The sequence below is a fragment of the Lepidochelys olivacea genome (genome assembly GCF_965140295.1).
Source record: "Lepidochelys olivacea isolate rLepOli2 genome assembly, chromosome: 3".
In the NCBI taxonomy this organism is placed as follows: domain Eukaryota; kingdom Metazoa; phylum Chordata; order Testudines; family Cheloniidae; genus Lepidochelys; species Lepidochelys olivacea.
This window is the reverse complement of record NC_140413.1, coordinates 186879760-186903315: the sequence shown is the minus strand read 5'-3', so window position 1 is coordinate 186903315 and position 23556 is coordinate 186879760. Positions and strand designations below refer to the sequence as shown.

Below are 23556 nucleotides of genomic sequence, written 5' to 3'. Positions count from 1 at the left end.
TTTCAGATGACAGTGTAAATAAGAAGCAGGCAGCATTATCTCCTGTAAATGTAAAGAAACTTGTTTGTCTTAACGGTTGGCTGAACAAGAAGTAGGATCGAGTGGACTTGTAGGCTCTAAATTTTTACACAGTGTTGTTTTTGAGTGCAGTTATGTAACAAAAAATGCCTACATTTGTAAGTTGTACTTTCATGATAAAGAGATTGCAGCACAGTACTTGTATGAGGTGAACTGAAAAATACTATCTGTTTTGTTTATCATTTTTATAGTGCAAATATCTGTGATAAAAAATAATATAAAGTGAGCACTATACACTTTGTATTCTGTGTTGTAGTTGAAATCAATATATTTGAAATTGTATAAGAACATCCAAAAATATTTAATACATTTCAATTGGGATTCTATTGTTTAACAATGCGATTAAAACTGCGATTAATTGTTTTATGTTAATTGTGCGAGTTAAGTGCGATTAATCGATAGCCCTAAATTTTATGTTTATTATACCAAAAGGCTAGTGTAGATTGAATTTAGTCTGAGAGGGCTCAGTTGAGTAACATTTACTCACTGTGGCACCAATCCAGCAATGACTTGTGCGCCTGCTGATCTGTGTGTATATGGTTAGTTGCACTATTCATGTGCATATAAATCTTTCTTCTACTTTGCTGATCCCCTTCAATCAGATTAAATGAAATCTACACTGACCTACTGAAAATAAAATTATTAGAAAACATCATCACATGATCCATGTCTCGTGATCTGAAAATAACATAACTTCTTGTCTGTGTAAAGCTAAAATGGTATTTAAGTCTTTTTGCAGGATCAGGGCCTATAACATGATTAGCTTGTAACTATCCAATTTGATTAAAGATCATACCTATGATAGTTCATTAAATTAATGACCACTTTATCCATGAAAGTTGTGGGTTTTTTTTAAACTATGCTAAACTTTTCTAAATACGCTATTTTTGATTGGGTCAAAGTTAATTAGAAAAGTACAGTATACTGTACAGCTGGTTTCAGTTGAATAGTGTAAAAAACAGTTCAGGGAGATTGGTTGTTTGAGTACTAAAAAAAGGTATTTATGAAGTAAACATCATCATAGAATCTGAGCAAGAAATAAGTTAATTTTAAGAAGCCCCCTTCATCAATTTTTTTCAAAGTGAATATAGTGTCAGTTCACTAATATTAAAAGTCAAGCAGAAACTACAATATTTTGCTATAATTACATTCAATCTGTACTAGCCAGTTAGGGGATTGGACAGCTGATAATTATTTTTTCGTCAGCTTTTAGCTCTCAGGATATACTAAGGAGATACGATAAATAATTGTGGTTAATGTATTTCTTTTAGTGTCAGAAAAAAGAAGAATTCATTGAAAGAATCCAAGGTTTAGATTTTGATACAAGAGCAGCTGTTGCTGCCCACATTCAAGAGGTATTTGTTACTTTTGTACTACCTGATATCCAAGTGATTTTTATTTTTGCTGGAATATTAAGGAAAGAAGAATAATTTTGTTTAGTCAAAAACAAGGCAAATCTATTTGACATTAACATTAAACGATTGCATTAGAGAACATTAATTGAGAAGGCTTTATTTTATAAGAGTGAGAGTAAATCACATTTCTTCTAAAGGTGGTACTTGAATAAAAACATTTTTTTCATACTGAATAGTTTTTTCCATCACAGAATCATAGTAGTGTAGGACTTGGTGGGATCTTGATAGATCATATACTCTAGTCTGCTGCACTGAGGCAGGAGTCAGTATTATCTAGACCATTCCTGAGAGGTATTTGTCTAACCCAGGGGTGGCCAAACTGCAGCATACTCTTTTACAGTGAAAGTATGGCTTGTGGAACCCCCCACTCCTTTCCCATTCTCTGTCTACCAGACTGAGAGGGGGAGAGACTTGGGGTTTCTGTCCGGTGATGGTGCTAGGGGCTTCTGCCAGAGACGTCTGGTGCCTGCTGAGAGTGAAGGGGCATAATTTGAAGGTTCGGCACCCCCAACAGCTTGAATTATGCCCCACCTCTTATCGTCAGCGGCCCCTCCCTGCAGCTCCCAGGTGTTAGCTCCGTGTGGAGAGGCATCGGCAAACACCTGGGAGCTGCAGGGAGGGGCTGTCGCTTTAGCTTTGCGGGGAGAGGCAGCAGCTCTTCCTGCAGCTCCCAGCTGTTTGCCGCTGCCTCTCCGCACGGCCACAGCTCCCAACTTGCCAGATCCAGCAGCTGCTGTGCAGGGATGGGGCTGGCAGCACCATGTGACCTAGCCAGCAAACCCTGGCAAAAATCTTGGGGGAGGGGCATGTGATACCATATGCCTCCCCCTCGCATTGCCTCTGGCAGAATGAAGTGTGTGTGTGTGTGGGGGGGGTGTCTCGGGGCTTCAGCCCCAGCTCTCGAACTTCTGAAGATTGTGATATGCTGCTTGGAGGGTTGGTACGTTTGGCCATCTGTGCTGTTCCTTAAAACCTCCAATGACTGAGATACCATAGATAATTTGTTCCAATGCTTAACTATCCTTACAGTTAGGAAGCTTTTCCTGATGTCTAACCTTTAATGGGCTTAAATTGCAGCAATGGCGATTACTTTTTGTGTTGTCCTCAGTGGATAAGGAGAACAATTTATCACCCTTCTCTTTATGACAACCTTTTATATACTAGAAGACTTATCACATGCCCCAAGACTTCTCTTCCCAAACTAAACAAACCCAATTTTTTCTTTGAGTAGTGTCCCTGTGGGTGCTCCATGGTAGGTTTGTTTGTGTCTCCCCACTGCTGATTGTAGAACTTCAGTAGTAGTGTTCATTAGGCCCACACATGCGCTGTCGGTCTCCCCTCGTGCTGCGCCATGAGGCTAGCGAGCACACGCGGGCTAAGCCTCCTCAGTTACTTCTCAACTGCCCCTTATTAGAGATGGATTTTGCTTTATTCACTTTTATATAGTTATTTTGTTAATATAGTATAGTTTATTGTTCTTTTCCCTCTTATTTTATCCCACCAAAAATTAAAAAAAAAAAACCAAAAACAAAACTCCCCCCAAAACTTCATTTTCCTGCTTTTTTTTTCCCTTCCAGGGATCCTTCCCCCCCACTCCCCCATTGGGTATACCCGGTTCACCAGCTTTCAAGAAGCGCCTCACTTGCAAGGAGGCAATTCCGATTACAGACAAGGACTCTTAAGTGCATTTGTCGCCTTGGGGAGGGCCACATCCAGAAAAAGTGTAGTCTCTGCCAGCAAATCTGGCCACATTCCCATAAGGACAGACTGCTCAGGCAGAAGATTATTTTAATGGAGGCTGCTTTCAGACCCACGCAGAACTTGTGCTGCAAGTGCCTGGATAGATGTGAATCTTCTCCACAGCCATCTAAGGGGTGTGGATCGAAGAAACAGACTGCTGACCCCTCCTAGAAGTCATCTTAGAGGAGAGCCAGAAGTCCCCAAAAGTGAGCCCTGAGATCTCCATAGGCATTCTCCATCTTGTTCGGTTTCTTGGACACCAAGACCATCTTAGTCCAGAACTCATGGCTCACAGAGACCAACAGCAGTCGGTACTGTTGACATGTCCACGGACCTGATGGGCACGGGCACTGAGTCATCGGCACCGAGAGACAGGAGTAAGCACTCCACTAAAAAGGCACCCCCAATACGCGAATCATTATCAGTACTATCATCAATGCCTCACCCGGCACCAGAGCAGGTCGTATGGACAAGACCCCTGTCTGCCTCTGACACGCAACACTGGGGCAGTCAATACCAACAGAATTCTTCCACTCCAGCAACCTCCGTATATCAGATGTACTGGGATCCCTGCTTCTTGGTACTGCAACCTCTGCACTGAGCCTCTGCTTGGCATGGGAATTGTCACCGCTGCCATGCCTCAATCCCCAACTCTCTAGCGAAAGTTCAGACAGTGTGCTGGAGGAAAGAACATCCCAGTACTCCTCTCAGGCTTCATATGGTGCTCAGTACAAGCAAGGCCCATACCTGCAGATGTTCCCACCACCGAAATCATGGTACAGCCACCCATGGGCACTGCCACCACGCTCTATGCCACCACTATCCCCGTGGTCTTATTGGGACCCGTGGGAAGCATACCGCCAACATGTCTCTCGAGCTCCAAGCCTCATCTGGGATCCCTCAAGGCATACCCCTTCAGCCGCGGCTTCCAGAGCTTTGGAACCTCCAAGACATCCTGGAGAAACAGGAGGATGATACTGGGGAAGAGGTGACACTGAGGACCATATCTTCCTCCTTTCCTGACTGTTATGCCTTCCCCACCATATCTGGCAGACCACTTTCATCTCTTCCAGGAAGTGGCAAAGAGGATGGTGGACACCCTTAAGATACCATTGAAGGAAGTCAAGGACACCCACCATCAGCTCTTTGACATCCCCCACTCCTCGTCCTCCTCCAAGATTGCCCTCCTGATTAATGAGACTATTTTAGACCCAGCAAGAACAATATGGCAAATCCCGGTGATAGTAGGACTGACGTGCAAGTGAGCAGACAAAAAGTACTATGACCCATGAAGGAATCTGAATTCTTTTTCTCCCACCTACCACCCAACTCCATCATGGTGGATGCCGTCAACTCATGCGGCTGATGACATGAGTCGAGGGCTACTCCACAAGACTGGGATTGAAAGCGCCTGGACCTTTTTGGTAGGAAGGTGTACTCTTGGCTACATTCCATTTCCGTATCACCAACTATCAGGCCTTCACAGTGAAATACGATTATATTAACTATTCAAAGTTGAATGACTTTACTGAGTTGGTGCTAGAGTCACACTGTGACCAATTTAAGGCCATTATACAGGTGGGACAAGTAGTGGCAAGGACAAAGCTGCAATCAGCCCTCAACGTTGCTGACAAAGTAGCTAGCTTAATTTCCATGGCAGTGGTGATGTAATGAACATCATGGCTCCATCTGTCAGATTTCCTGAAATCCTGCAGTCTACTGTTGAGGACCTCCCCTTTGAGGCCACAAAGCTCTTTGCAGAGAAGACTGACGCTTCCCTTCATACCCTGAAGGATTCGTGGGTTACATTCCAGTCGTTGGGTATCTACACGCTGGGACAAAGGAGACAATTTAGTCCCGAGTCCCAGCGTAGACCATATACATCCCAATATCAACCTCAGTGACAATACAAACTGCAAAGGAAGAAAGCAAAATTCCCCAAGCAGAAACTATCTGGCTTGCAATCTTCATTGTCCCAGCCCTCTATGTCCAAACACCAGTTTTGACAGGCGGGTCGAAGCGCCACTGGACCACTCCCACCAACTGATACAGCCGACCAATGCTTCACACCCATTTGATCACCGAGTGGCAGTATTCCGCAGTGCCTGGAAACGCATAACATTGGACTGATGGGTCCTAGAAATCATTTGAACTGAGTACTCCATCTATTTCAGTTCCCTACCCCCTCCACAACACCCTTCCTTGTCCCTCTTCAGGGATCCTTCTCATGAGTTTAGAACAATGGGGGAGGGATAGCTCAGGTGCGGGAGGATAGCTCAGTGGTTTGAGCATTGGCCTGCTAAACCCAGGGTTGTGAGTTCAATCCTTGAGGGGGCGATTTACGAATCTGGGGCAAAAATTGCGGATTGGTCCTGCTTTGAGCAGGGGGTTGGACTAGATGATCTCCTGAGGTCCCTTCCAACCTTGATATTCTATGGTTCTATGACAAGAAGTCAATAGTCTCCTCCAGTTAGGAGCAACAGAACCAGTACCTCAACATCTACAAGGAGGAGGGTTTTACTCTCTTTATTTCCTAATACAGAAGAGGAAGGGAGGTTGGAGACCCATACTAGACCTCGGAGCTCTCAAAGAGTTTGTCCAGGCTCAAAAATTCAAAATGGTCACTTTATCAACAATCATTCCAGGATTGGAACAGGGAGACTGGTTTTCGGTCCTCGATCATCTCTATCCTACTGGCTCACAGACGATTTCTCAGATTTATCCAGGGACAAGACCACTACGGATACAGAGTGCTTCCCTTCAGGCTATTGTCGGCCTTGAGATTATTGTCCAAGGTTCTCTGGGTGATAGCCACTCACGGTGTCAAGGGATAAAGATTTACCTTTACCTCAATGATTGCCTCCTCAGAGCCTAATCTCTCCAGGAGGCTCACCGAGTCACCAAAGCAACTATCCACTGATTTATAGAGCTGAGTCTACAGATCAAAATCCAGATGTCAGCTCTCACTCTGATGCAGTGCCTGGAATTCATAGAGGCTGACTTTGACTCGTTACAGGCCAGAGAACTCTTTTCTCAGCACTAATTTCTTTCATTAGCCACACTTCGAGATGCTGTTCAAAGCAGCCTAAAAATATTAGTCAGACTCTGCCTCCAACTCCTGGGGCACATGGCAGCAAGCACAACGGTAATACCACATGCCAGGTTTCACATGTGATGCCTCCAAATGTGGTTCAGCTTGGTCTACAAACAGGGACAGGCTGGACAAATCCCTGTCACCACCCAGCAGGGTCAAAAACTCCTTAGACTGAAGGAAGAGCCCTACCAACATTTGCAAAGGGATCCCCTTTTCCCAAACCTCGCTGTCATTGCTGCTCACCACCAACACATCACTGATATGGTGGGTTGCACATCTAAATGGCCTCACAACACAAGTGGTCACCCATGGAGCTGTCCCTTCACATCAATCTTCTCAAGCTAAGAATGGTCAGGAACGCCTGCACCCATTTCCTCCAGCTGATCAGAGGATCACACATGAAGATCCTAACAGACAACATAGCCTACATACAATAGTCAGGGGAGAGCCAGATCACCCTCCATATGCACCGAGGTGATCAGGCTATGCAACTGGTGCATCTCCCACAATGTTACATTGCCTGAACACAAAACTTGATAGTGGAAATCTCAGTTGCAAATTCCCATACAACCATGATTGGGAGATAGACCTGATTGTGCTTCATGACATATTCAGCTTATGATGGACACAGTCCACAGACCTGTTCAACACTCACCTGAATAAGAAATGCCCATGCTACTGCTCCAGAGTGGGGATGGGTCAACGTTCCCTGGGCGAGGCCCTCCTCATCCCCTGGGAGAAGGACCTTCTCTTTGTCTTTCCTCCATTTTCCCTACTTGTGAATGTCCTGCTGGAAATAAAAAGAGATGGAACCCATGTCATTCTGATTGTTCCTACTTGGCCCAGAAAGACCTGGTTTCCCTACTTGTCACAGCTTGTGACATGCCTGCTGATCTCTCTCCCAGCCATACTGCACCTCCTTGCAGGACAGAAAATGCACCCTAAATCCCCACTTGGGATTGTCTGCCTCAAGGCATGGCTCCTGCTTGGTTCCAAAATATAGAAAACTCCTGTTCAAGAGAGGTACAAGAGGTTCTGTTGCACAGCAGAAAGTCCTCGACTTGACGCGCTTACCTGCAGAAATGGTGCACGTTTCAGACTTTGTATTCTGTCCAGCAAATCTCCCCAACATCCGTGATTCTTCCATATATCTTAGGCCCGATTTCTTTAAGGTAAATGCATAGTCTATCTCTAAGCTCTCTGAGTTCACATAACAGCTTTCCACCAACCTATTGAGAGATGCTCAATGCTGTCACACCCAACCACTAATCGGTTCCTCAAGGATATGGTGAACCTTTTCGCACAATCTCGACTTCCTGCTCCTACGGGGGACCTAAACCTGGTACCAAAAGGGTTGACTAGACTGCCTTTCAAACCCATGGCCACCTGTTTGCTGGTGTACCTATCAATGGAGGTGATCTTCCTTTTGGCAATTACCTCGTCCAGGAGAATAGGAGAGAGAGCAGCTTTGATGGCATATCCCCCCTACACAATATTTTTTCTGGACAAGGTTATGCTCAGGACACATCTAAAATTTATCGCTAAGGTAACCTCTCCATTTCACATGTATCAATTGATTCACATTCTAATCTTCTACCCCAGGCCTCACCAAGACAACAGGGAGGCTATATTACATACCGTAGATGTCAGGAGAGCCCTGGCTTTGTACCTGGATAGAACAAAGGCCTTGAGGAAGTCCCGTACACTTTTCATTTCCATTGCGGAAAGGTCCAAGGACTCAGCAATATCAGCCAAAAGGCTCTCTAAGTGGGTCTCGAATTGCATTAGACAACTCCTCCAGACTCTATTTGAACACGCTCCATGAGGTCAATCTCCTAATCTGTTGCCTTCTTCAAGAGATCTGTAGAGCAGAGACATGGCCATTAGTCCACACTTTTGCACAAAATTGTACGATCACTGGGGATTCTGCCTCCAGTGCCAACTTCAGCGCCGCAGTGCTGTCATCTGTAACTGACTCTGCCCCAAAGTCCCAGCCCACGAGTAGGGATATTGCTTGGGAGTCACCTACCATAGAGCACTCATACAGACACAACTCAAAAAAGAAGAGGAAGGTACTCACCTTGTGCAGTAACAATGGTTCTTTGAGATGTGTGTCCTACGGGTGCTCCACAACCCACCTTTCTCCCCTCTACTTCGGAGTTCTTGTCAATGACTCTGTGGTAAAGAAGAAACTGAGGAGGGTAAGCCCGTGCGCGCTGGCTAACCTCATGCATGAGCCTAATGGACACTACCAAAGTTCTCTGATCAGCAGCACAAGGACACAAGCACACGTACCATGGAGCACCCATCGTGGGACACATCTCGAAGAACTATCGTTACTGCACAAGGTGAGTAACTTCCTCTTTTTCAGTCTTTCCTTGTAGGTAATGTTTTCTAGACCCTTAATCATTTTTGTTGCTCTTCTCTGGACTTTCTCCAATTTGTCCACATTTTCTCCCAAAGTGCGGTGTCCAGAACTGGACACAGTACTCCCTTTGAGGTCTTATCAGTGCTGAGTAGAGTGGAAGAATTACTTCTAATGTCTTGCTTACCGACACTCCTCCTAATACATCCCAGAATATTTACTTTTTTTGCAACAGTATTACATTGTTGACTCATATTTAATTTGTGATCCACTATAACTCCTAGATCCTTTACAGCAGTACTCCTTCATAGGTAGTCATTTCCCATTATTTATTTTTGTAATTGAGTATTCTTTCCTAAGTGTAGTACTTTGCATTTGTCCTTATTGAATTTCATCCTGTTTATTTCAGCCCATGTTTCCAGTTTGTCAAGATCGTTTTAAATTCTAATCCTGTCCTCCAAAACACTTGCAATCCTTCCCATCTTGGTATTATACTCAAACTTTACAGGTGTACTCTCTCTGCCGTTATCCAAATAATTTATGAAGATATTGAATAGAATTGGACCCAGGACAGATCCCTGTGTGACTCTACTTGATATGTCCTTCCAGCTTGACTGTGAACCATTGATAACTACTCTTAGTATGATTTTTCTAACCAGTTGTGCACCCATCTTATAGTAGGGTCATCTAAACTATATATCTCTAGTTTTCTCATGAGAAAGTTATGTGAGACAGTATCAAAAGCCTTACTAAGTCAAGCTATATCACATCTACTGCTTCCATCCTATCCACAAGCATTGTTACCCTGTCGAAGAATATTAGGTTGGTTTGACGTGATTTGTTCTTGACAAATTATGTTGACAGTTACCTATCACCATATTCTCTTCTAGATGTTTACAAATTGATTGTTTGTTTATTTGCTCTATTATCTTTATGGGTACAGAAGTTAAAACCACTGGTTTATAATTCCCTGGGTTGTCCTTATTCTCCTTTTTATACACAGGTACTATATTTGCCTTTTTATATTCCTCTGGTATCTCTCGCATCCTCCATGAGTTCTCACACATAATCGCTAAAGGCTCAGAGATCTCTTCATTACAGTTCATACTAGTATATGTAATAAATGTGAAATTTAGTTCTATCTAGTACAGATACGTTAGTATGAACTGAATCAGAAAAAAGTGATTTGTTAAAAATATGGTTCTTTAAAGCAGAGTGTGGATCCACTGTATTGGGCTGTATACAGGGATTAAAGGAACAAAATAATATTTAGACCTAGATTATATAAATGGATCCATCAACTGCGTTCTATGCAAGCACACAGATGTGCCTCGATTAATCAATTCGCAGGATCTTGCCCTTAGTGAGTAATCTTTTTTGCCTCAAGAAATATGCTTGTATCTTGTGTATCTTGGGGAACATGTATATATTTTGGAGGTCTGGTAGCTACTCTACCATTAAATATGAGTTGAGTTTTTCAGGTAAGAGGACTGAAATCTCTTTTTTTAATCCTGTAGATTTAATGTAATCACCACATTTTAAATGAACAAGCCCCATTGAATTTCCAGTAATATTTTTTCAGATCCATTTAGCTAAGCAACCACACATGATAATTACCTGTGCACTATAGTGTAGATTGCAAATATTTACAGACAATATGTTAAAATTTATTCCCTTATTTTGCCATTACAGTAAGAAGCTCTGCCAAGAATAGCTAATGGAATTTCCCAGCTCTGTCAGCTACTTTCTGTTTCTGTTGCTGCCTGTAAGCCTTCCTAATTCTATCTGAGCTCAGCGCAGAGGCCTGGTAAGCCAGGAAGGAGAAATTGACAGCATGGGAGTCTGGGGTTTAAGTCTGGAACTCTTAAAGTTTCCATTCACTCTAAGTTACAAGCATATTTTTTCCCAAATAAACATACCATACCATCCGTTTCTTATTGCAACTATGCTCACCTTGTGAATAAGGCACTTAACCAGGTACAAGAAGAAAACAAGCAGTCAGGCTGTACTTTAATTTCAAACTCAACGTAGGCAGGAAGAAGAATGCATTGGTTTTATTATGTCATCTTGAGGTCACTCTTAAGTGTAGGTCTCACACATGGAAGCATGGTGCAGCATCTGTCATGCCCCAGGCTCTCACGGTTGTATTTTACCTCTTTTGATGTTCCATTTTTATTTTGCTGAAATGAAATACTGTTGGATGTTAATATTGTTTGATTAATCTTTCATTTGAAATTAAGGATGTTAGATAACTTATTCATAGGGTTCTTTTATGCTGTTCACAAAGATGTGGCTTCTTAAACGAAATGTTTTGTATGAGACTAGAAATCTTTGATTTCTTGTGACTGGGTGCTCTACTCATCACTGGATGGTGCCTCTTCCTGGTGGTTCTGGGGATTACCTCTGTGAGGCTGACACCCCTTTCTGCAGTTGCACTCTGTCTCTTCTTCTCACTCTCTGTCTGCAGCCGCTCTCTCGCACCAGGAGCTGCTGCTGCTTCTTCGTGACTTGGCCCTCTGGCCAGGTCACTATGGTCCTCACCTTCCAGGGTAACAAAGTCTCTTATGAAAAGGTTCAGGCAGTCTTCCTATCCCCTGCCCAGCTGGTGCCACTTCCCCAGTGGCTGGTATGGGAACCTGGCCCCACCCTCTATTCCAGGTTCCAGCTCAGGGACCCTCTAATCAGCAGCCAAGGTCTGTTCCTTCCTAGACCTGCTGCCTCTTTCCCTGAGCCTTTCCTACCTTTCTGGCTCTCCCCACCTCAGGTTTGCCAGCCTCCCAACTCCCTCCTAGTAGAGTAGGGTAGAGTAGAGTAGCTGTAGGCTACCTGCCTCTAGCTTTAATCACACCTACCTTCTCTCAGGGAGTGACTGCAGACCCCTTCTGCTATCAGTTCCCAGGCTAAAAATATGCTTATGAATGTAAATGTGACATAACTGGAATATGTTTTATGCTAGATATGCCGTGTAACATATCTTTGCAAAGCTTATGTTCTATTGCATGTATTCATCCTATTTGCATGCATGTATCATTTTTATATCTGAAGTTATGAGCATTGGCTCTATTCTTGTATTTAAAGTGTTTGCTGTAGAAAGCACCTAAGGCAGATTTGATCAACATATTGTGAAGGGGTTATTCAAGTAAATGGAAGTACTTGGTGAACAGTGGACCTTGATAGATGTCAGTGCACATCTGAGCTTTCCTGGGAACGTCCCTGTAGAGAACTAAGTTATGCATGGACATGTGACTTGCCCATGTGACTCCAAGACTCCATCTTGTAGTTGGAATTCTACACGGGGGAGAGAGGGGTTTCCACCCACAGGAGAGAAACTACAGTAACTCCTCACTTAACGTTGTAGTTATGTTCCTGAAAAATGCGACTTTAAGCAAAACGATGTTAAGCGAATCCAATTTCCCCATAAGAATTAATGTAAATAGGGGGGATTAGGTTCCATGGAATTTTTTTTGCCAGACAAAAGGCATTATATACATTTTAAACAAGCAATTTAATACAGGTATAAGTTTGAAACAATTTTAAAGAAACAATTTAATACGACAATCATCATTGCGGAGTATGAAGCTTGGCTGAGGTGGTGGAGTCAGAGAGTGAAAGAGGGTGAATTGTTCAGCTGCTTCTCTTGCTGTACTTGCTGAACTTTCTGAACTCGAAAAAACACACCTAGAGATTGTTGTTTTCTTTTTTTTTTCTCTGTAAATTTCTTTATAGCAAGTTATTAGATATGGGCCAAAAGAAATCTGATGAGGTTCAACAAGGACAAGTGCAGAGTCCTGCATTTAGGATGGAAGAATCCAATGCACCGCTACAGACGAGGGACAGAATGGCTAGGCAGCAGTTCTGCAGAAAAGGACCTAGGGGTTACAGTGGACGAGAAGCTGGATACGAGTCAACAGTGTGCCCTTGTTGCCAAGAAGACCAATGGCATTTTGGGATGTATAAGTAGGGGCATTGCCAGCAGATCGAGGGGGATGTGATCGTTCCCCTCTATTCGACACTGGTGAGGCCTCACCTGGAGTACTGTGTCCAGTTTTGGGCCTCACACTACAAGAAGGATGTGGAAAAATTGGAAAGAGTCCAGCGGAGGGCAACAAAAATGATTAGGGGACTGGAATACATGAGTTATGAGGAGAGGCTGAGGGAACTGGGGATGTTTAGTCTGTGGAAGAGAAGAATGAGGGGGGATTTGATAGCTGCTTTCAAGTACCTGAAAGGGGTTCCAAAGAGGATGGCTCTAGACTGTTGTCAGTGGTAGCAGATGACAGAACAAGGAGTAATGGTCTCAAGTTGCAGTGGGGGAGATTTAGGTTGGATGTTAGGAAAAACGTTTTCGCTAGGAGGGTGATGAAACATTGGAATGCGTTACCTAGGGAGGTGATGGAATCTCCTTCCTTAGAGGTTTTTAAGGTCAGGCTTGACAAAGTCCTGGCTGGGATGATTTAATTGGGGATCAGTCCTGCTTTGAGCAGGAGGTTGGACTAGATGACCTCCTGAGGTCCCTTCCAACCCTGATATTCTATGATTCTATGATTAAATGACCAACTCCCCTAATCACTTTGGAGCTGTGTTCCCTCTCAGGATCGTCATCACTCAGAATGTGCAGGCCAGCCTTAACCCGCCTCTTCTCCCCCCCACCTCCTCCCACTTTATCATAGAATCATAGATCATAGAATATCTACCAGCGTATCTACCACTCCTCCCAGTTTAGTGTCATCTGCAAACTTGCTGAGAGTGCAATCCACACCATCCTCCAGATCATTTATGAAGATATTGAACAATACCGGCCCCAGGACCGACCCCTGGGGCACTCCACTTGATACCGGCTGCCAACTAGACATGGAGCCATTGATCACTACCCATTGAGCCCGACTATCTAGCCAGCTTTCTATCCACCTTATAGACCATTCATCTAGCCCATTATTCTTGCCAGCAAGTTAAAGAAGTCTGTGGGAGACCGTGTCAAAAGCTTTGCTAAAGTCAAGGAACAACACGTCCACTACTTTCCCTTCATCCACAGAGCCAGTTATCTCGTCATAGAGGGCAATTAGATTAGTCAGGCATGGCTTGCCCTTGGTGAATCCATGCTGACTGTTCCTGATCACTTTCCTCTCCTCTAAGTGCTTCAGAATTGATTCCTTGAGGACCTGCTCCATGATTTTTCCAGGTGAGGCTGACTGGCCTGTAGTTCCCAGGATCCTCCTCCTTCCCTTTTTTAAAGATGGGCACTACGTTAGCCTTTTTCCAGTCATCTGGGACCTCCCCCGATTGCCCTGAGTTTTCAAAGATAATGGCCAATGGCTCTGCAATCACATCCGCCAACTCCGCATGCCGCATCCTTGCTCCTCCCCTCTCCCTGCCCTGCCTCCTGAGTGCCGCAAAGCAGCTGATTGCCGCAGTCAGGAGAGGGATGGGGGAGGAGTAAGGATGCGGTACACAGGCTCTCCCTTCCCTCCCCTGACTCCTGCCTGTAGCAATCAGCTGGTTTGCAGTGTTCAGGAGTCAGGGCAGGGAGGGGGAGCCTGTGCACCAAGTCCTCACTCCTCCCTCCTCCCGAACGCCGCAAACCATCTGATTGCCGTGGGCAGGAGGCGGGGGGAGCAGGGAAAAGGTGCTGATTGGCAGGGTCTACCAGCAGGCGGGAGGCGCTGGGGGGGGGTGTAGGGGAGCTCATAGGGGGTCTGCCAGCTGTTGACAAAGCAGGCAGCCAAACGACTTTATAGCGGAGCATTGCACAACTTTAAGCAGAGCATGTTCTGTAATGGAGCAGGGACGTAAGATCAAAACAACATTAAGCGAGGGGGAGTTACTGTATATAAAGTCCTGGGAGACTCCACCATTTTGTCTTCAGCTGGCTCAAGAGGTAGCCTCGCCACCCCCAAAGGATACCTAAAAGAAACTGGAACAAAGGACAGTAACCTCAGGGGTGCGTGTGATTGCTGGACCCAGACTAGAAGGAGACTAGTCTGTAAAAGAAACTTATTAGAACATCTCTGAGGATGAGATTTCATCTGTAATCACTTGCTTACTGTATTAGACTTAGACTTGCGTGTTTTATTTTATTTTGCTTGGTAACTCACTTTGTTCTGTCTGTTATTACTTGGAACCACTTACATTCTACTTTTTGTATTTAATAAAATCACTTTTTACTTATTAATTAACCCAGAATATGTATTAATACTTGGGGGGGGGGTGGGGACAAACAGCTGTGCATACCTCTCTATCAGTGTTATAAAGGGCAAACAGTTTGAGTTTACCCTGTATAAGCTTTATACAGGGTAAAACGGATTTATTTGGAGTTTGGACCTCATTGGAAGTAGGGTATCTGAGTGTTAAAGACAGGAACACTTCTTAAGCTGTTTTCAGTTAAGCCTGCAACTTTTGGGGGATGTGGTTCAGACATGGGTCTGTGTTTGTAGCAGGCTAGTGTGTCTGGCTCAAAGCAGGAAGGGCACTGAAGTCCCAGGCTGCCAGGGAAAAGGGGCTCAGAGGTAGTCTCAGCACATCAGGTGGCAGTTCCCAAGGGCGTTTCCTGTGATCCAACCCATCAGAATATTAAAATGTAATACTTCTGCAAGATGTGATTTGTGCACATATTTTTAATATTCTAGATAAAATTATTTTTAAAAAAATCATAAAGTATTATAAATGAATGAAATAAAAGGAGATATTGTGAGCAAGTGTGTGCTCACAATAAATTGCAATGGCACTCTTCAGGTAATTAGTTTCCGTGGCACAAATCTCAGGTTCTCAGAATTACTTAAAATTACAGGATTTTTATTTTAGTAAAAATTCTTTGTGCAAATTCTGTATAAGAATTTAATTTGGCAAAAAGAAATAGTTCTGTGCCAGAGTAGGCTTTTAAATAATATTTCATCTGTAGTTGCATCTAAGCCTAATTGATCTGCTTTCCAGGTTTTCATTGTGGATAGAGAAACTATTCCATCAAATACAACTTAAAATATTTTTAATTGTCAGACATTTTTGTAATGTATTAGAATCCATGGAGGATAAACTGTGCTGGGAGACAAGAGTTAAAAGGAGTTTTCACAATTATTCCTCTTGTTATACTTCTTGTGCATTCTTATAATTAAATAGCACATAAAGGTTGTTTTCACAATTATTTCTTTCTCCTATAGGTAACTCATAATCAGGAAAATGTGTTTGATCTGCAGTGGATGGATGTCAGCATTCTGTCACAAGAATATATCGAGCCTCTCTTGAAAAATATGGCATTACATTTAAAAAGACTTATAGATGAAAGAGATGAACATTCTGAGGTATGTTGTATGTGCTTTATTATTTAAAAATAAAAAGTATAAGAAAATACCTTTTTAAAATTAAACAGTTTGGAATTTTTGAAAATAGATAATATACATTCTTTGAACTTTTATCAGTTGGCAGCATGGCTTGAAATAACACTTCTTCAAGTTGTTCCATATCTCAATTCCATGTTAGGTGTGTGCGTGCTCACGTGCATGGTCATTGGAAATGTTTCCTGTAGTGGTATCTGTTGGGCCAGCTCTGGAGCCCCTTGCTTACGTGCCAGCATACTGGGCACTGTCGGCCCTGCGCCCTCTCAGCTCCTTCTTTCCACTAGTGATGGTTGTTGGAATGCTCCTTGCTTTCACAAGCCCAATAGTGGTTTCTTTCGCTTGGACTCTGAGTTTTTCTTCTACATAGTTATTGTAGTTTTAGTTTTATAGTTAGTAGTCATTAGTAGCGGAGTCCCATTGGGGACATAGCCCCAGGGACGGGGTACGCCCTGGTCCCTGGGGTTTAAGCCATAAGCTGCATGCAACAAACCTATGCCAATCAGTGACCCACACACAAGCTGCCTATGTGGCTTGGTGAGGCATATGTTAGAAGTGCAGGATCTGCAAGAATTTCAGACCATGTATAGAGTCCATGTTAGAAAGGAAAGGTCACACAGCCTCATCTCTAGACACACAGAAAGACAACACAAACTACTATTATTATGTGAGAATCCAGAAACAGGAACGAATTTCGTAACACTCGCAAGTTATTAATCATTTCAGTGCTGGACATACCCCCCACAACAGAGCGCAGATACATCTCTTGCCTATTCCTTCAGATATTTATCCCAGCCATTTAGAGTTTTGTTTAAATTGTGTCTCAGCCAGTTTACTTTCATCCAGTTCCCAATTTTGATCAGACATTTGTCAGATAGAAAAGCCATAGAATTTGGATTAATTGAGAGGATGACAATAGTTTTATAAAAGAGTCTGACTTTGATACAATATTCTTTCTGAGCATAGACTGAACATTTTTGAAGTCATAATTTTATATTGTGTGTGATACAGCATGGCCAGAGGTGAGATATGTAAGCCCCAGGATGATAAGAGCTTTATCTTATCATCATCTTATCATCAGGAGGGCTTTAAACTAGGTTCACCGGGGGAAGGAGACCAAAGCCCTGAGGTAAGTGGGAAAGCGGGATACCGGGAGGAAGCACAGGCAGGAATGTCTGTGAGGGGAGGGCTCCTGCCTCATACTGGGAATGAGGGGCGATCAACAGGTTATCTCAAGTGCTTATATACAAATGCACAAAGCCTTGGAAACAAGCAGGGAGAACTGGAGGTCCTGGTGATGTCAAGGAACTATGACGTGATTGGAATAACAGAGACTTGGTGGGATAACTCACATGACTGGAGTACTGTCATGGATGGTTATAAACTGTTCAGGAAGGACAGGCAGGGCAGAAAAGGTGGGGGAGTAGCACTGTATGTAAGGGAGCAGTATGACTGCTCAGAGCTCCGGTACGAAACTGCAGAAAAACCTGAGTGTCTCTGGATTAAGTTTAGAAGTGTGTGCAACAAGAGTGATGTAGTGGTGGGAGTCTGCTATAGACCACCAGACCAGGGGGATGAGGTAGATGAGGCTTTCTTCCGGCAGCTCACTGAAGCTACTAGATCGCATGCCCTGATTCTCATGGGTGACTTTAATTTTCCTGATATCTGCTGGGAGAGCAATACAGCGGTGCATAGACAATCCAGGAAGTTTTTGGAAAGCGTAGGGGACAATTTCCTGGCGCAAGTGCTAGAGGAGCCAACTGGGGGGGGGCGCTTTTCTTGACCTGCTGCTCACAAACCAGGTAGAATTAGTGGGGGAAGCAAAAGTGGATGGGAATCTGGGAGGCAGTGACCATGAGTTGGTTGAGTTCAGGATCCTGACGCAGGGAAGAAAGGTAAGCAGCAGGATACGGACCCTGGATTTCAGGAAAGCAGACTTCGACTCCCTCAGGGAACGGATGGCCAGGATCCCCTGGGGGACTAACTTGAAGGGGAAAGGAGTCCAGGAGAGCTGGCTGTACTTCAAGGAATCCCTGTTGAGGTTACAGGGACAAACCATCCCGATGAGTCGAAAGAATAGTAAATATGGCAGGCGACCAGCTTGGCTTAACAGTGAAATCCTAGTGGATCTTAAACATAAAAAAGAAGCTTACAAGAAGTGTAAGGTTGGACATATGACCAGGGAAGAGTATAAAAATATTGCTCGGGCATGTAGGAATGATATCAGGAGGGCCAAATAGCACCTGGAGCTGCAGCTAGCAAGAGATGTTAAGAGTAACAAGAAGGGTTTCTTCAGGTATGTTGGCAACAAGAAGAAAGCCAAGGAAAGTGTGGCCCCTTACTGAATGAGGGAGGCAACCTAGTGACAGAGGATGTGGAAAAAGCTAATGTACTCAATGCTTTTTTTGCCTCTGTCTTCACGAACAAGGTCAGCTCCCAGACTGCTGCGCTGGGCATCACAAAATGGGGAAGAGATGGCCAGCCCTCTGTGAAGATAGAGGTGGTTAGGGACTATTTAGAAAAGCTGGATGTGCACAAGTCCATGGGTCCGGACGAGTTGCATCCGAGAGTGCTAAAGGAATTGGCGGCTGTGATTGCAGAGCCATTGGCCATTATCTTTGAAAACTCGTGGCGAACGGGGGAAGTCCCGGATGACTGGAAAAAGGCTAATGTAGTGCCAATCTTTAAAAAAGGGAAGAAGGAGGATCCTGGGAACTACAGGCCAGTCAGCCTCACCTCAGTCCCTGGAAAAATCATGGAGCAGGTCCTCAAAGAATCAATCCTGAAGCACTTGCATGAGAGGAAAGTGATCAGGAACAGCCAGCATGGATTCACCAAGGGAAGGTCATGCCTGACTAATCTAATCGTCTTTTATGATGAGATTACTGGTTCTGTGGATGAAGGGAAAGCAGTGGATGTATTGTTTCTTGACTTTAGCAAAGCTTTTGACACGGTCTCCCACAATATTCTTGTCAGCAAATTAAGGAAGTATGGGCTGGATGAATGCACTATAAGGTGGGTAGAAAGCTGGCTAGATTGTCGGGCTCAACGGGTAGTGATCAATGGCTCCATGTCTAGTTGGCAGCCGGTATCAAGTGGAGTGCCCCAAGGGTCGGTCCTGGGGCCGGTTTTGTTCAATATCTTCATAAATGATCTGGAGGATGGTGTGGATTGCACTCTCAGCAAATTTGCGGATGATACTAAACTGGGAGGAGTGGTAGATACGCTGGAGGGGAGGGATAGGATACGGAAGGACCTAGACAAATTGGAGGATTGGGCCAAAAGAAATCTGATGAGGTTCAATAAGGATAAGTGCAGGGTCCTGCACTTAGGATGGAAGAATCCAATGCACCGCTACAGACTAGGGACCGAATGGCTAGGCAGCAGTTCTGCGGAAAAGGACCTAGGGGTGACAGTGGACGAGAAGCTGGATATGAGTCAGCAGTGTGTCCTTGTTGCCAAGAAGGCCAATGGCATTTTGGGCTGTATAAGTAGGGGCATAGCGAGCTGATCGAGGGACGTGATCGTTCCCCTCTATTCGACATTGGTGAGGCCTCATCTGGAGTACTGTGTCCAGTTTTGGGCCCCACACTACAAGAAGGATGTGGATAAATTGGAGAGAGTCCAGCGAAGGGCAACAAAAATGTTTAGGGGTCTAGAACACATGACTTATGAGGAGAGGCTGAGGGAGCTGGGATTGTTTAGCCTGCAGAAGAGAAGAATGAGGGGGGATTTGATAGCTGCTTTCAACTACCTGATAGGGGGTTCCAAAGAGGATGGCTCTAGACTGTTCTCAATGGTAGCAGATGACAGAACGAGGAGTAATGGTCTCAAGTTGCAGTGGGGGAGGTTTAGATTGGATATTAGGAAAAACTTTTTCACTAAGAGGGTGGTGAAACACTGGAATGCGTTGCCTAGGGAGGTGGTAGAATCTCCTTCCTTAGAGGTTTTTAAGGTCAGATTTGACAAAGCCCTGGCTGGGATGATTTAACTGGGAATTGGTCCTGCTTCGAGTAGGGGGTTGGACTAGATGACCTTCTGGGGTCCCTTCCAACCCTGATATTCTATGATTCTATGATTCCCTGTAGAGGGAAGAGAGGTTGCTATAGATTAATTAGAGCACCTGATAAAAAACCCCTGCTTCAATCAGGCAGTTGGAGGAGTTGAAGCAGAGTGCTTTGGTGTTGGAGCAGAGAGCAGTTTGGAGGGAAACAGAGGAGAGTTTGGAGAAGTGCTGTGGCGGGCCAGAAGACCACGACCCTAGGTAAAGGGAAACCTGGCTTGTGCAGAGCAGAGGGACTCCACAGACAAGGGGTTGGGAGAAACCTGGTCCAAGCAGAGAGAGAGGGCAGGAAGCCCCACAAGCTGAAAGGCCGGAGAGGGAAATAGCCCATGGGAAGGAATCGCTAATTCAAGTGGTTTGCCGCTATCCCTAGGGCCACTGGGCTGGGACCGGAGTAGAGGGCGGGCCCGGGTCCCTCTTCCTCTCCATTCCCCTTCTCTGCGATACTAGTGGCACAGTTAATACCCCAATTCAGGGGTGAGAAATGGCACTCTGAAACCCCGCCCCCCCCAGAAGAGAAAGTGTGGGACCCATCATAGGAGTACCAGCAATTTGCCACATGTGTTTTGAGCTGATTATCCACATATGTTAATTTCTCCAAAATAATGTGGTCCAATGGACTTTGAGACTTGGAATCCAAAAGAGTTTCACTCCATAAGCCAATTATAAAATAAAAAGAGGCAAATGTTTATGGCTCGTTTGATTTTACAGAGATGTTCACACTAAACAATATTCTCCCCCTCCTGCTCTTACCTCCTTCTCCCAGCAATAAAGAATGTATTTAAAATACCTGTGTAAATCTCCTTCTGTTTTCTTGGTTTCTGGCTGTAGCTCTGATCTTTAAGCAGTATTTTGATCTAAGTAAAGCAAAGTGGGTTCTGGGGGGGACCAGAGAAAGGAGGTGGTAGTAGGAAAGACAGGAAGCAAGGGTGAGGGTTTTAGTAGTGTAGTGAGAGGGAAAAGTGAAATATTGGAAACAATATGGAGGAGGATGCAGCATTTTTTGCATACATGTTGGATGTACAGGTCTAAAGAGAGGTTGAAGTCAAATATGATGCACAGATTACATGACACAGAAAGGAAGGGATTGGCATAGAATTTACAGGCAGCCGTATATATAATTGTTGGAGAGGTGTATCACATGATATTCAATAGGGGGCCTGGCATACACCCTACTCCCACTACTGCTGTCCCTTAGACTCAGAAGTTTTGATATTTGGGAGCTTCTGTGGTTTCATGATAGGAACAAGATGCCCGGGAGTGAGACTCCTGTGTGATGTCCTCAGAGAAGCAGAAATAGACATGTTTGGATATTGAAATTTAAGAAAAAACTGTCCCCATGTCCATACGCATTATGATGTCTTTAATTATATGATCACATAATGTTATTTCTGAAGAGCTCCTACCTCATTAACTACAGTCAGTTTATCCTATTAACTGAGGACACTCACTCCCCATCACTTCCTCAGTTCTCCATGTGGTCTGCGACGGAAGTGGGAAGAAGGAAAACTCAAGTATCAGTGGTGGAAAACGCAAGCAGACAGAGTTGCACAAGGAATCTGTATGCCTTGACAGTGAAAAAAGCACAATGGGTCCTACCTTTCTTTCACCATAACAGCTGCTAATCATGCCACGCTGAACACTACTCCAAACCTTGAATCATTTGATCTACTGAGACTGCCTCAGTTCAGCTCTAGAACTTTCCTTTGCAAAGTCTTCTCAGAGAAAATTGCCTGCATCCAAGGTGATTTTTCTGGACTTGAGCAATACATTGGATGCAGACTTGATAACACATCACCTTCTTTTTCTGAGTTTGCTCTATTTCATGACAGGAAGACACAGAAACACAGCAGGAAATCACAAAATGAGAGAAATGGTCAATACCACCCAAGTGGAGGGAAATCTAATATCCACCCTAAAGCATTCTGTAGTCAGAACTGCAGTTAAAAAAACATTCCTCAGTGCAGCCATCTTCTTCAGTGGTCATCTCCAGTTCCACCTATCTCCTGAATCATAGAAAATAAATAGGGTTGGAGACATCGATCTCCTCTTGATGATGGTGAATTAGCATACATCCATGCTCATATTGCTGGGCATCTCCACAACAACTGAGTCAACAACGTAGTGCTTCTACCCTACTTCAGGAATGTGGCAGAGGTCAGTGGGAGTTCAGGTGTTCTCACGCTGCATGCACAGAGTCATGATGGGTGCCTATTCTACTGCCTGTAGAGATATTACTTGTAGAGTTCTACAAAGATCCATCGTATTCCCCAACCTGTTACACATCCATATGAAACTGGTAGGATCCATTGTGAGACAGTGCGGACTAACATTTCAGCAGTACGTAGATGCATTCAAGTCTATGATACATTTACATCAGATGCAATCACGGTCATTTTCCAATTCCTCTTAAGAGTGTGGCTGTGATAAACAGCTGGATGAAGCTGAAACTGGAAGAGTCTGTTGTGATGCTGGTAGGGAAAGGGAAATTTTTGCAGAACTTTCCATCTTCAATGCATCACACTCCATTGACACCATGTTGTCGGATCGTTAAGAAGATCCATGACTTCGATGTTCACCTGCATAACTCACTAATTCGGAATATCCTGAAAGCCACACCCTTTTCCCCCTGCAGCTGACTAGAAGACTATGTTCCATCCTGTCACTTAGCCATGATGATCTGCACCTACTGGAGTGAAACTACTGGTCTCAAAAATTGGTCCAGTACATAATGGTTCTCTTAGTCAGCAGCACAAGCTGTTGAAAGTATGTCATCTCAGTGCTCCATTCTCTTCACTAACTTCTTATTTGATCACTGGGTTTATTTCAAGGTTGCAGTCCTGCTCTTCAGAGCCTTCCATGGATTTATCCAAGTTACTTGGAGGATTGCCTTGCTGTATTTAATCTTGACCTCCTGTGACAGGTACATTCTACTGGAATAATGGAACTGTGTGCCTCATGAGGGAGAATTGTGTGTACAGGAGACTGCTTTCTCGGGGATTGGCCCCCACAACCGTGGAACTGGCTTTTAGATAAAATGATCACAAACCTCAGCACTTTCAGTTGGAAATGCAGCCAAGTTTCTTCAACTGAGCCATATCTCAATATTATATTTTTTTAAAGCCCTACAGAATGGGGAAAGAAAGTAAAAGATACAGAGGTCAATCTTGTCTTCATTTAAATGTGTAAGGTACTCAGCTACTACATTGAGGAATACAATATAAGAACATAGATAAAAACCAGGCCTGGAAAATTGCAGCCTGAGTGGTGTAAGTTTTGTTAGTCTTCCTTTCAATAGCTTTTAAGAGTGTCCACTTTGTGCGAGAAGATACAGCTCAAAATTTGCCTATGTTAAGTGTGCACCCTTTGATTTAACTTAGTGTTTTGAGTTTGAAATTTTCAAATGTTTCTAACTTTTTGTTAAATAAAAACAATTATATTGTGAACTAAACAAAGATATGAGTCCTCAAGGAGGA

At 44.0% G+C, this 23556-nt stretch overlaps 1 protein-coding gene across 6 annotated transcripts in view; it reads left to right on the top strand.

Annotated features, from left to right (window-relative positions):
* CCDC88A (coiled-coil domain containing 88A) overlaps positions 1 to 23556 on the top strand; it is a 348165-nt gene that overhangs the window by 122187 nt on the left and 202422 nt on the right. For all 6 annotated transcript variants that reach the window (XM_084624216.1, XM_084624211.1, XM_084624213.1 and 3 more), the window contains 2 exons: positions 1350 to 1433; positions 15844 to 15984. In XM_084624216.1, the coding sequence (XP_084480342.1) occupies positions 1350 to 1433; positions 15844 to 15984 (225 nt within the window). The remainder of the gene's footprint in view (positions 1 to 1349; positions 1434 to 15843; positions 15985 to 23556) is intronic.